This window comes from Carassius gibelio, chromosome B12, assembly GCF_023724105.1.
Source record: "Carassius gibelio isolate Cgi1373 ecotype wild population from Czech Republic chromosome B12, carGib1.2-hapl.c, whole genome shotgun sequence".
Taxonomy (NCBI): domain Eukaryota; kingdom Metazoa; phylum Chordata; class Actinopteri; order Cypriniformes; family Cyprinidae; genus Carassius; species Carassius gibelio.
Window position 1 is genome coordinate 1,664,436 of NC_068407.1, and position 14,304 is coordinate 1,678,739.

Sequence of the window (14,304 nt, forward strand, 5' to 3'; positions counted from 1 at the left end):
ACACATGCTGTAGATCTGGAGGTTCAGTGCTAAATGCAAAGAGATGTTCAGAGACACTTTATTATCCAAAATTACTTAATCTAAGAATATTAAACTATTTGTGCTGCATGCTATGCCAAATATCATTATGAAGATTAATTTATTTTAAATTTGAATAAAGTTCAAACCCATGAAAAATATAAATGAATTACTATGAAGCACCACGAGCGATGCAAATTAATATTAATAATACTATATTTATACAAGATATTTACACAGACTATGGGCATTAAAACAAAATATTCATACATTAAATATGTACAGTATATGCACAAATACTGTTTTCAATACAATCAATAATAAATGCCATTCATTTATTGCCAAGTTTGGGGCCAATAAGAAATTTTTTGTATTCAGCATGGGTGCATTACATTTATCAAAAGACACAGAAATGTTTTTTAATCATCATCATCATCATCATCATCATCAAAAAAAAAAAAAAAAAAAAAAAAAAAAAAAAAAATATATATATATATATATATATATATATATATATATATATATATATATATATATATATATATATATATATATATATAGTAGAAATGTGTCACATTTTCCACAAAAATATTTATGAGCAGCAAATCATCATATGAGAATGATTTCTGAAGGATCGTGTAACACTGAAGACTGAAGTAAAGATGCTGAAAAATCAGCTGCGCTTCACAGAAATAAATAGCTTTTTTTTTTAAATATATTACACTATAAGACATATTATGAATCATAATAATATTTTGCAACATTAAATTTTTTTTTTCTAACAAATGCATCCTTTGGAGCATAAGACTGACTGCAATCCCAGCATGCCTCAGTGCTTCTGCATGAACAGGAAAAGCATCAGAGTTCATCTTCAGACTGCACCGCTGTTGAACATTACTTCTTTAAATACATAAAACATGCATAACTGGCTAAAGATGAAGAACAGACTGGAGACTTTAATGCGTGTTCTTCAGACGGAAACTCATAACACGTCTGTTGTAACTTGATTTTCTTCTCGAGGTAGAAGATTACTCGAGTCCTGTGTGATTGTGATGAGTTTGTATTCTGTAATAGCTCTTGAATTATTGAGATTGTTTGGCACAGACGGCTTTGATTGGCTCTGATGTGATTGTGATGTGTGTGGTGCGTCTTAGAAACATCTGTCAGTGCTGTCAAACACACTGCATGGGGACAGGAACCGCAGAAATACGTCCAGGTTGACTGGTTCTGGTCTGGATTTCCAACATCAGCCATGACTATATGAAATTTGTTTGTACAAATTAACATCACATAGATACCATCTATGTAAATTGCCCAAAATATTTAGCATTTTGATCATATTCTTCTCAATACTGCTTTATTTGATTTACTGTATAACCGTAACAGATACTGTAATCCATTCTGGTCTACATTTACTAGCTAAATATTAGAAGTGATGATACTTTTGTCCTCTTTCTTTTTGATCCAATACTAATTAATATGAAGGCTAACATTGCTGATACACAAATAATGCTATGAAATACAGCATTTGATATATTAAATACTGGAAAAAATGTATGTGTGTGTGTGTGTGTGTGTGTTCGTGTGCGTGAGTGTGAACTTCATGCAATTCTATGGCAATTAATAAAATAATAAAAGATAAAAACAAATAAAATAAAATAGAAAAAAAAAATACATATGTTTTTTCTTTACATAGTTTTAAAGTGCAATAACTTTCCTGCTAAATATGTATATTTATGTGTGTATTAAGTATATATGTGTGTGTAAAAAACAGCAAAATATCAGTAGATTGTTACATTTCTGGAGAGAAAAGCATGTAAAACTCACTGACACAATTATGTTTCTTTCCATCCATGTAACCTGTATGACATTCGTAAAGGTTTGCAATGGCAAAACATCTCTTTAAACTGAACGTGTAAAAAGTGTTCAATAAATTCAGCTAGGCAGCATTTTCCTCCTACATCCTCACATCTACAGCTTCTCTTTTCAGCACGGACCAGCGTTTGCTTCAGAATCCAGTTGGCTTTGCTGTGGCCATTAGTATGCGTCAGAGTCAGCGAATACTGGGATGTTCGCTTTGTTCCTGGCAGGCGCACTGAGTCCACGGGGCAAACTCGAGCACTGAAATCTGCCTTGCATCGGCCCTCATGCTCGCTGGATCAACTGTAGGGCGGCATGAGCCTTCAGGAGCGTGAGAGATAAGCAGATGCTCCCTCCTGCCTCCTGATGCCAACCCAGAGATAAGCCACAGTGACTCGAGTGTGTCTAAGCTCTCAAACACCTCCTCTGGACCGTGCTCAACAGGAGGCCCGCATAATGGAGATTTCACTAATGTGAGTGCGGTTTGTTCTCTACGAGGGAAGGAGGAGCTTCCAAACGCTCTACAGAAACACAGGAACAAATATAGCAGCGTTAGGAGCCACAGCGGCTGTGGGCTCAAAGGAGAGAGTCGCCTATAGAGTAACACTACATCAGTGTTTATGTAATATTTAAACAGAGAGTTCAGTTAAAAATAATGAGTTCTGTTCATTTACTCTTCCTCGTGTTGTTCTGAACATGCATGGACATTAAAGACCATATTTTTAAGAACAGTGGGGTCCAGACAACATTTGACCCCATTGACTTTAATTGTATTTTGTAAGTTTTGATTATGTCTCAAATTGAGTTTAGTCCCTTCCGATTTCAAATTGTTTTTGTTTCCAAACACAAACTGAAATGCACTTTTTTTTTAAATGAGTGTACTGAAACGAGATTAGAAATGCTAAATGAATTTGAATTGAGGTAGCAAACAGAAAGCAGAATTGAGTGAAAGTAGATAATTATGTCATAATAATTTATTTATATATGTGTATCATGTATTAATCGGAAAAAAAGAAACAAATTCAACACAGTTAATGCACTGTGGGAAATGTTGTTTTCCAGTCTGAAACACAAAAGTTTGTTTTATAAAATAATGATTTATATTTATTAAAATACTTAAAAAAAACATCTGTACTTTCCTAAACTTGTATTTTAAGAACTTTACATGTACAACTAAATATATTTAAAAAAGAAGCTCTGATGAGTATTTTTCCCCCTTAAATATGATCCTGGAAATACTCATTTTTCTTATGCATTTACTGTATGACCGAAATGATCTACTAGTTATTTGTGAACCAGAGCGATGGACACTGCATCTCCCGGTATACATTACCTTAAAGTTAAATGTCTCTAAATTACAATTCAGGAAACTTCTGTTCATGTCATTACAATTCAACTTGGCCTATTCGATTCACAGTCATAAATTTAAAGGAGTCAATTAAGATCTACACATTGAAAACTTCATACTGGTGGCTTGAGCTGTCAATCAAACAGTCTCTTCCTGTCTGAGTGGGCGGTGCTTGTTCAGAATAAGTGCTGATAAAGTCCAGCTACTTGGGATCAGATTCCTTCAGAAGATCAGAAGGCGCTGCTTCAAAGCTCAGAGGGATATTCACCACTCACGTCTTAATTAATGCAATTACATAGATGTGAAGCTCGTAAACGAGCACCTGCTGTGAAGTTAAATTCATTGATGCTTTGATCTATGAAAGCTCTGTTAGAGGAGATGCAGACTAATGCGCTGTAATAGAAGAAATATCCGTCTTAATTGTCTGATTCCAGATTCTCATTTGTACAAATACACGGTAAATATGTTTCTTATTTTCTGGATCAGATCTGTTTTTCTCGTCTGGTACTTCGTGACACCTCTTTATGAGCACATCATGGAGAGTCGCGTTTTGGGTTTTTCATGGGTGCATCCAGCTAAAACACTGGTGAGGATGAACTGATACACACTAGAGGATGCTGAGTTGAGTTGGCCGGTGCACAACCATCTGCCTCATGAGAATATCTTACATGGCTTTGCAAATGTATGATTTACTTGCCGGGAAGCACACAAGACAATGACTATCACAGAATCAAAACTGCAGCAAACCATTTCTTGGGAATGCCACACTTTAATGTCTCTATACCTGAAGCAGTACGGAATAACATTTGTTTCAATAATAATGAATGAAACTTTATAAAACTGAATGTGACTTTTTCAGAAACTATCAAAAATATGCCATTTCAAAAGAATAAAAACACAATGAAAATGAAAAAAAAAAAAATGAACTCATTCTTTGTTAATGTTTTTCAAAGATTCGTTTTCGCTAATCGTGGATTCTGAATTCATTGCCACAGATTTGGCTTACGTTTCCCAGTTTTTCGTTTGGTGTTTTGACACAAACCTCTCATGTGGGCGGGCTTAACAGTGATCTACTCTTATTGGATAGTGAGCTTTTGATGGACAGGTGCCCTCTGACCGGGAAGTACAGACGCCACCCAGTGGCGCGCATTAAACGGCGCATATGGCCACCCTACTTCTGTACAATAAAAAGCCAACAATAAAGTTGAAAATCTATACGTTTTTGTTGGTTTCACATGTTCTTCTTGATTTTGACTTTATTCAGACAACAATGACAATCGGCATTAGAAAATGTCTTTTAAATGATGATAATTGTATATATTGTATATATAATTGTATATATATATTATCCTCGATCCATAAAACAATAACATTCCCAGAAATACACAATCACTTTCTGACGAGTAGATATGTGCTACTAAAAAAGTGAGTTTATTCCTAAAAAGAGGTTAATCAAATCCTTATTGTTTAACGAATTTATTCAGCATGTGCTAAAATTGACTCCATGTTTACGAATGTGTTTAATTCATGTGTTTAGAGTTGTTTCTTCATCACAGCTCGCAGAACATCTGACCCTAAACCTGTCGTCCCGTCTAACAGATGACAGAATAAATAAGCAACGAGGCGCACGAGCTCAGATGTGTTTATGAAACGACTCTCAGCTGGTTTGTGTGATGCAGACGTCATGAACCAGCGGGTCAACAGGAAGCATGCTAATGAGCGCGTGGCTAAAGGCTAAAGGCTAATGCTGTCCCGCTGTGGTGTTAAAGTCTGCTGTTGTGCAGATGACCAAATGGAGCTCATTACGGAGTAACAAGGCAGAAAAAGACAGAGCCATCATGTGCCGAGCAGGCTGAGCATTCTGGGTAAAATGGAATAAGAAACTGATTCACACTGATAAAGTCAGCTGATGGTTTTGACGTGATTTTACACAGAACTTTTGCTGTGGGCTGTTTGTTCTTCTGTTGAAAGCAAAAATAGCATCCTAATAACAACAAACTATGTTTCACATAAAAAAAAGTTCAATTACTTAAAAGAAAATATTGTGGAAAAAAAATAAGTTTTATTAAAGTTTTGCTGAGGATAAACAGTCATACAGATTTGGTACAAAATTAGGGTGAGAAAATTACAGAATGTAATCTTTTATGTAAAACATTCCTTTAAATTATTTTTTTAATATAAATATTGTATTATATATTAATAATATATTTAATAAATTGCTTATGAAACCTCACATCTCTTTTAGATTAGTTTAAAAAAAGAAAAACATATATTAATATTTAAATATATATATATATATTTTTAAATATATAAATATATAAATATAAATAAATATATTTATATTGATAAAATATTGATATTTAATAATATTAATATAATATATATATATATATATATATATATATATATATATATATATATGGCATGTTATATGAAATATTCATACTTTATTTAAAAAATATCTAAAACAATTGTCAACTTATGACATCAAAATGTATAATTAATATATATATATATTTTTTTTTTAATATTTGTTATTTGTAGAAAATATAAATATAATAAATATTAATAAAAAATATATTTATGCATCACAGAGTCTCGGTGTGAAATTGTGAATGTCCTTATTATACCACATTTAACCGCGAAAGGAATATTGGACTGAACATAAAAACAATGACACACATCAGCTTTAAGGATCCCATTGCAGAACCAGTGCAGTGTTCTCACCCAGTGGAGGGGGTCATGATGCACCCGCCGCGGTCCACCGTGGCCCTGCAGCCGCAGCCGCGCTCCGGCGTGTCGTGGTTCATGCCGAAATTGTGTCCGAGCTCATGAGCCAAAGTAACCGCGGCACCAAGAGGGTTATCGGAGTGATCCTAGAAGACCAAGAGAGCGAGAAAACCATCAGTCAAACACAATAAAAATAAATGCTCGGTGAATTCAAACAAGCAATCAATTTCAATTTAAAACAAACAAGAGCAATTTCTTCCTCCGCGACCCCAGAGACCCGCGAGGCGTTATCCGTCCTGTTCCAGATTACAGTTAACCCCCACATCTCTCCTCCGTCGCGTTTGTTTTTCTCTCAGAAAACACTTTCACATGAGATCCGTAATGAGCAGACGCTAACGGCCTTTATAATTACTTCAGCACAAATCTGTCAGAGCAGCATAACTGGAGATCCGCTGCTGTAATTGCAGACCGTTCTGCAGGCTTTGTTTGAGGAAGGGTGTGTGCTGAAGAGGCAGGACAGACACAATTACTGTCGCTTTGGTGAGGACGTGTCTGCCAAACACGTGAAAACAAAATCAAAAGGAGGGAAAACCACCAGATCCAGTTCAGTTCTGAGGGATTATGAGCATGAATGTGCAGAGGAACGTTTTATTAAAGAGAGAAAGTAGAACTAAAGAGTCTCTGGAACAAAATGATTTAAAAAGTTTAGGGTTGGTTAGAAATGAATGATTTTATTCATCAAGGGTGCATTTATCAAAAGTGACAGTAAAGAATTTTTTAATGTTTCAAATAAATGCTACTCTTTTGAACTTTCAAAAAACCTGAATAAAATCAAAATTCTAAATTCAGAATTCTATTCTATGTGTTACTTTCAAATTCTTTACAATTTTCTCTGGGAAGTTTACTAAACAAAAACTGTCTTTCAGTGTATGAAGCAGGATAACTGTTTTCAACATTGATCATAACCAGAAATGCTTCTCGAGCAGCATATCAGAATGATTTCTGAAGGATCATGTGACACTGAAGACTGGAGTAATGGTGCTGAAAATTCAGCTTTTATCACAGGAATAAATTACATATTTTAATATATAAAAATATGTTATTTTTTATCAAATTAATGCAGCATCAGTGAGCAAAAGAGTCAAAATTTTACCGACCTCAAACTTTTGAACCATAGATTATATTGCCACAATCTCTTGCCAGCTTTGTGCATTTATAACTGTGTCAGACAAAAATGCTGATGCTCATGAATCCAGCATATTCTATAACAAGCTTCATTTGCATAGAAAGGATGCACGTTTGTCAAGAAAGGAACGACTTGATTTAAATATGCATGATGCAATTTGCTTTCACAGTAGATGAGCGTTTGACGGACAGGAGCGTGTAAAGTCCATTTAGAGGGTGTTTAATAGAACCAGATCACTTTGAAATCAAGCAGGAAAACAGCAAATTGCATTTCCGAAAGCCTCATTGGTTAAAATATGCTTATGTCTGAACGCAGATTGCTGGAGTTTTTTTTTTTTTGGAGCATAAAAGCTGAACACTATCGTATAATCTGCTGATGTCTGTGTATCTCACTGCATTTTCAGGAAGCTTTAGTTCGGTTTAGTGGGAACTGGTCAAATGAGGACATAACCTCTTCCGAACAGGAGATGTCATGAGATCGTGCCATGTTTTGGTGAAATACTGTGGCTTTTGTGGTGGCAACTCCACTCAATCACACAGCAAAAACAAAAGTCTGACATTCAAGAGGCGGCCAAAGGAAATAAAACACATCCGATGAACGAGTCAATGAAGAAAACATGCATGTCTGCTCTTTTGACTGACAAAGACTAAATATTTTGGGAGAAACCACATATGACCATAATGATCTATAATGGAGAGGCTTCATATAATGGGACGCTCAATCAAAACACAAATATTGAGATGGTCAATTTTACACATGAAACACACGCAAGCAGGATGAACACAATAGTTTGTGCTATTAAACCGGAGGTGTTATTAGTTTAGCTAGCTATAGATATGAACTATCTGCTCTGATTTTGTGTCTCGGCGGTGTTTTGGTGGAGTGCTGCTGTGTGATCAGTGTGTTGGCTTGATTTAAGGGAAGCATCTGGAGACGGCCGTGCTGATTTAGTTACTGTCCTCATTTGACACAGTAAAAGAGGAGACGATCATCTAAAAGTTAGAAAGCAAAACAGCCTCAGATGACCTCGGGATTCAAGAACTAAATCATACTTGCATTGGGACTAAAAATACATATAATAGAGGCATGATGTGAAATACATAAAAGTACATTCTATATATATATATATATATATATATATATATATATATATATATATATATATATATATATATATATATATACACATAATTTATAATATTGCCTGTTAAATGTTAAAAATAATGGCTTTAAATTTCACTGTGATGGTCAGTGGCTATAAAAATGGGGAAAATTGAGGGGAAAATGTACTTAGAGACATCTACCATCTTTATGTTGTTTCTTTATTCATTTAGAGATTCAATTGGACAAAATAATATTAAATTATGTCAGAAAAATGTGATTTAGATTTTTTTATTGTTTGACAATCTCACACACTTTTTAAATCACACACACACACATGCGCGCACACACACACACACGCACACTTATTTATATTAAATATATACATATTTTTTATTTATTTTTCACTTTCTATCAATCTCTCTCACTCTCTCTCTCTCTCTCTATATATATGCACATTTAAATTAAAACATTGCACAAAAAAAAAATTATTTGTTTTCACTGTTGGGAACGTTACTTTAAAAAAGTAATTAGTTATAGTTACTCACTACTTTTTCCAAAAAGTAACTGAGTTAGTAACTGAATTACTCTATATTAAAAGTAGCTCGTTACCAGGGAAAGTAACTATTTGCGTTACTGTAAAAAAAAAAAAAAAAAAACTTGCAATATGTCAAACAATTCGTTTTTTTGTTTTTTAGCAGTTTTCACAAGTCAGTTGAAATGAGTAGAACAGACTAGTGTTCGTACATAACTTTCGATATTTATTGCACGTCAACAGACAGCAAGAGTTTTATCCTGCACTTCAAGTATTATCTTTGTAAGAAAAGTGTTTTTGGCCACTAGCTTTGTAGATGCGTGTCACACATTACATCTACACATTACATGCACGTTCTTGCCTTTGACCACAATGAATTTGAATTAGTGCTTATATCTCCACCTTGAAAATGCCAACTTTTCATCGGATTGCTCCTGACTCGCCATTTCTGCTGCTGCTGCGATTCTCTGTTTAGCTGTTGCGTGTGTGTGTGTGTGCGTGTGTGTGTTTGGCACTGCTGGCGCATGTGCTGGCATGTGTGTAAAAACACTGGCTCTCATTGGCTACCATGAAACACATGACTCTGCCTTAGCCAATCATAATGTCTTATCTCGTTATTAACCCACCTGCTCACTGTGTGAGCAGTGCGTTCGGATTGCATAGTTTATTAAATCAATGCATAGTAACGCACCGCATTTAACGTTGAGTACTGTTAACGGCGTTGTAACGACGGGAAAAGTAATTGGTTAGATTACCCCGTTACTGAAAAAATAACGTTGTTACCTAACGCCGTTCTTTTAAACGCGGTTATTCCAAACACTGTTTGTTTTTAAATGAATCAACTCTATTCAAATAAAACGGCACACGTAATGTTAAAAAAAAGACCTATATATATATATATATTAATACAAAACATCAAAAATTTGAAATGCTCAAAAATATCAATAAAGCTCCAGGTCATCAAGAATGATTGACAGATGTCACTCACCATGACGATGCCCCCTGACTGCTCCGCAGTGCACATGCTCATAATGGGAGCCATGCCGATGGTGGTGCCCTGGAAGTAAACGCCACTGAAGAGAGAAAACACAAAGTTCATCTACAGCAGGCTGTGTGTAAAGTGTTTTAAATACAATTATGTGAGTGAAACCTCATGCATATTTCAACGTTTCAAAATAATAAATAGTAAAGCAATTCTTCCTGGAAGAAGAGCTGCATTGATTCTGGTGCTGTGTTTTCCACCTGCCGGCCCTCAGCAGTAAATGTGTTTAGCAGTCAAACCTGATGAGCTGAGCGTTATCGTGTGGTCTCTGGGGGAGCAGCTTGAGTTTTCTCCAGTCCAGGAACTCATGGAGCGATGTGAAGGGATCCTGTGTGATAGAGCATTTGTCTCCGTCACTCCACACCTCCAGCCCCACCAGAGCCACACGGATATTCAGAGATCTGTAAAACTGAAACACGGCAGCGCTTGCCATCAGCAAAGCAGATTTAAGCAGATGCTTCAAGGGGGGAAAACTCACTTTAAAAATACACAATTTTCACAAATATGCATCTATGTGTAATTTTGTTTCGCCAATTATTTGCCAAAGACATGCTAGAAATCCTCTAAAAAACATAAAGATTTACTAAATACGTTTTTAATATTAAGATGTAGATAATACAAATTTAGATTTTCAATACGTATATTCAGGATTTATAAATATTATATTTATAATATTGCAATATACACATATTTTAGAATTATAACTCTGTATACTAAAGATTTATAAACACATTCTGAGGCCTATAGTGAGTTATAACTGTATATTCATAATTAACATTATTATATTCAAACTTGTAACTATATATATATATATATATATATATATATATATATATATATATATATATATATATATATTCAGACTCATAACTATGACATATTCAGAATTACATTATACATTCATGATTTACATTTATATTTTCAGTTTTGAATCTATATATTCAAATTGTATATAATTCAATTTACATTTATATATTCAGAAGTATGGCTACATACAATTTACATGCATACATTCAGATGTATAACTGTATATTCTGTTTTTCTTCTATATTTTCAGACTAATAACTAATGCATTTAGATTTACTTTTATGTATTCAAAATTGATATTTATACATTGAGGTCTATATATTCAGACTTACAACTATGCAATTCGATTTACATTCATATATTCAGATTGTATATAATTATTACATATAATATTTGCATATATATCTATTGCACTTATTTATTCTTACTAAATATATACGTGAATGTTGTTGCACAAATATGTACCTACCACACAGAATTTTCTTGCTTGTTTTTTGAATGCTAAAATGCAGATAAGAATGACTAAATAAGAAAAATTTCAAGTTAACATAATAATTTTCCTCCCAAATTATGTTTTCTGCAAGTATTAATTACTCATTCATTCATTAAGCATGTTGACATGCCTTCCAAGTTTACCTTGTCCACGTAGTTTGCTATTTCAGCAAGCCTCTGTTTCACTTTCTCCACGTCTTTCCCCTGTTTCTGATACTGAAAGGATAAAAAAAGTCTTTAAACTGCAGCCAAATGTGCCGTTCACTGGCCAGCTCTGGTAAATGTCACATGAGGTAATTCATTTTCCATGGGCAGCGGCACACAGATGTTGAGCCAAACACGTCCAGCAGTGTTTGAAGTCCAGACTGTCAGTTTTACAAAATAAAAGCACAGACTGGAAATGTGTCACCTAAGATTGCTGTGATTGTTGCAGGAGAGACAAAAATCAGGACAGAAGCTTGATTGCAGAAAATCTCTAACTCTTTCTTTAACACGTTTTGTTGTTGTCTATAAAGCACCACAGGACGGGATATTTGAAAGGTAGAAAGAATTATACTCTAAAGAAATTGTTTCTTAATGCACATTACAAACACTCTGTAAAGAGGTCAAGAGATTGCAGCCGGCCGTCTTCATTTCATGTCCAAACAAGCGATGACCTGCTAATCTGCTTTGACCTTTGACCTCTTGACTTTCTTAAACTCAACGTCGAGGGGTCACGACCTTTCACTGACGCAGCTATGGAAGTCTCACGCCTATGAATTGAGTTACAATGATTTAATTTAGTTAAAATCAGATGGTCCAGGGCCATATTTTAACACTATTAAAATGATTTATTAAAAAAAAAAATGTAAAAACTTTTTTAACATTTACATTTTTTTGCATTTCTAAATAATTATAAAAACTTTATTTAATTTTTAAAATGTATAAATTGGATGGATGGATGGATGGATAGATGTATTGATGGTTTCATGCTCTTGGCAACCAATAAATCAGCTTCTGAAATACAACGTTTACCTTTGTTGCATATAGTCTGGATTTAATTTCCTTTTACTTGAGGTAGTTTTGATCTGGTTTTTGAGGATGAGCAGCATTATATGGTTAGCTATCGATTGCTCTGAGCATCGCTGATGTCTTTGACCCAAGTAAAGCAGATCTGCATTTCATTTTTGGGTCACGACCCACTAGTTTAGAGCCGCTGAATTAGATGATTGAAGGCGTCTCTTCATTACCTCGCGGTTGTCTGCGACGATGATCAACTCCACATGCTTGGTGCTGCTCTGAGCGTCTCTTTTATGCTGCAGGGAGAAAGAAGGACAGAAAGAACATGATTAAGAGAGAACTTCACCCTCTTCTTTTGAAGGACACAGATAATATAGCCTGCACTCAAGACGCTTTCATAAAATCTCCCAAGGCCCATTTAGCTATGAGTCTATATGGCCTTTAAGGAGCAGAGGTGACGTCTTCAGCTCTCTTCCGAATGTGTCCTCTATTAACAGAACAGTGTGTGATTGAACATCCACTTCTGGGTTCAGCAATGCCCTCAAACTACATCAGATCCACCGCCATGGGCTTTCCAGGAGACCGTTCACTTTAACAGCCTTCAGATTGCCTGGCAATCTCATTTACGCATGTGAAAGACCCACTTGTCTTACTTTATAAACGTCTCTTTTCAAGTCGTTCAAGTAATTCTCACCTATCTATTACTATTTTACACATTTTAGGATAATATGGAAGTCACTAATGACTAAAAGGACACAAATTGATGTACAGTAAGTGAATTAGTGAAAGCAAATGCTATATAAAATAAATGTCCTTTCTAGGTTAGATCATGTTTTGTGTAGACATTTACTGACGGATTTTCTGATCCAATCTGACTAAAATAAATAAATAAATAAAATATATCTAGACTTAAATGTATTTTAAATTTTATATATCTAGACAAAAATTGATATAGAAAAAAAACTATATAGTAAATAAACTAAAACAATAAAATATTTTTTTAACGTCTATATAATTGTATTAATGTTTTAAAAATAAAAACAATACATAAATTATGTAAATTATATATATATATATATATATATATATATATATATATATATATATATATATATATGTATATATATATATATATATATATGTATATATATATATATATATATATATATATGTGTGTGTGTGTGTGTGTGTGTGTGTGTGTGGGTGTGTGTGTACAGTAAAAATAAAATATATAAAAATAAAATATACATATATACATATATATTTTAAGTTTTTTAATAAAATAAAATAAAATAAAATAAAATAAAAATGGATACTCCAAGATAAGAAATCAAACGTCTAGTAAACTTTGAGAATATTTGAGTCCTATGGCTGAGGGGAAATGTTTTTCTAAGTAATTCTCAGCTTTTTTATGTTCATATAACTCTTTAATTGGTTATTCTTTGGTTTTCAACAATGGCGTTCTCATTATAAATGCATGCAACAACTGCTTGCTTTATAAAAACTTATGAAGTATTACAAGCCCCTGTAAATTTAGCATATAAATTATATATAGTAGTGGTCGTACAATTTTCATCTAGTAAAGTCTTCATAGTTCAGATATAACCGCTAATTTTCAGTTTACAGCTGGAGTGTGAAAAGAAAAGGGCTTTATGATTCATGAAAACTACTAAATCCTCAAACTGTGAAGTAATGGCTCTCTAGTATGAGTTCAGACAAATTGGTCATGCAAATACTAGATATATCCAGATATAACCACATATGTACAGGCTGTTTAAACACATGAGCAGGATCCTCTAAATGCGGTCAGACTAAGATGAAGGTGACCCTCGTCTTCATGCATTCAGCATCAGTCCTCTCGCTCTCTATGGAAGCTGTCTCTCGTTGTTTCCAGTGACTGGTCTTCCATTAATGGAAATAAAAGGCCAGACTCGTCTGTGTCAGGCTTCGAGTTGAAAAGAATTAGGGTCGTACCACCTTCCAGACTGTTTCACCTGTTTCGCTTTGAAGAGGAAAGCTGATAAGCGTCTAATTGAATAAAAACACTTGACTTCCACAGCGAGACCTGATGAAACGTATCTAGTAACGAGTCTAAATTGAGTCAGCAACAACATCGGGCACAGAAACCGCTGTGTGTGTAGCAAATGGTGGATAAATGCTTTTCAGGAGAGAATAAAACCTGTTTC

The 14,304-nt window shown here is 34.2% G+C and overlaps 1 protein-coding gene across 2 annotated transcripts in view; it reads right to left on the bottom strand.

The window, feature by feature from the left end:
* The window catches only part of LOC127968805 (disintegrin and metalloproteinase domain-containing protein 12), an 85,389-nt gene that overhangs the window by 19,697 nt on the left and 51,388 nt on the right, over nt 1-14,304 (bottom strand). For both annotated transcript variants that reach the window (XM_052570152.1, XM_052570153.1), the window contains exons 7-11: nt 12,349-12,414; nt 11,264-11,335; nt 10,060-10,229; nt 9,767-9,851; nt 5,954-6,102 (exon numbers count right to left, since the gene is read on the bottom strand). In XM_052570152.1, coding sequence (XP_052426112.1) covers nt 5,954-6,102; nt 9,767-9,851; nt 10,060-10,229; nt 11,264-11,335; nt 12,349-12,414 — 542 coding nt within the window. The remainder of the gene's footprint in view (nt 1-5,953; nt 6,103-9,766; nt 9,852-10,059; nt 10,230-11,263; nt 11,336-12,348; nt 12,415-14,304) is intronic.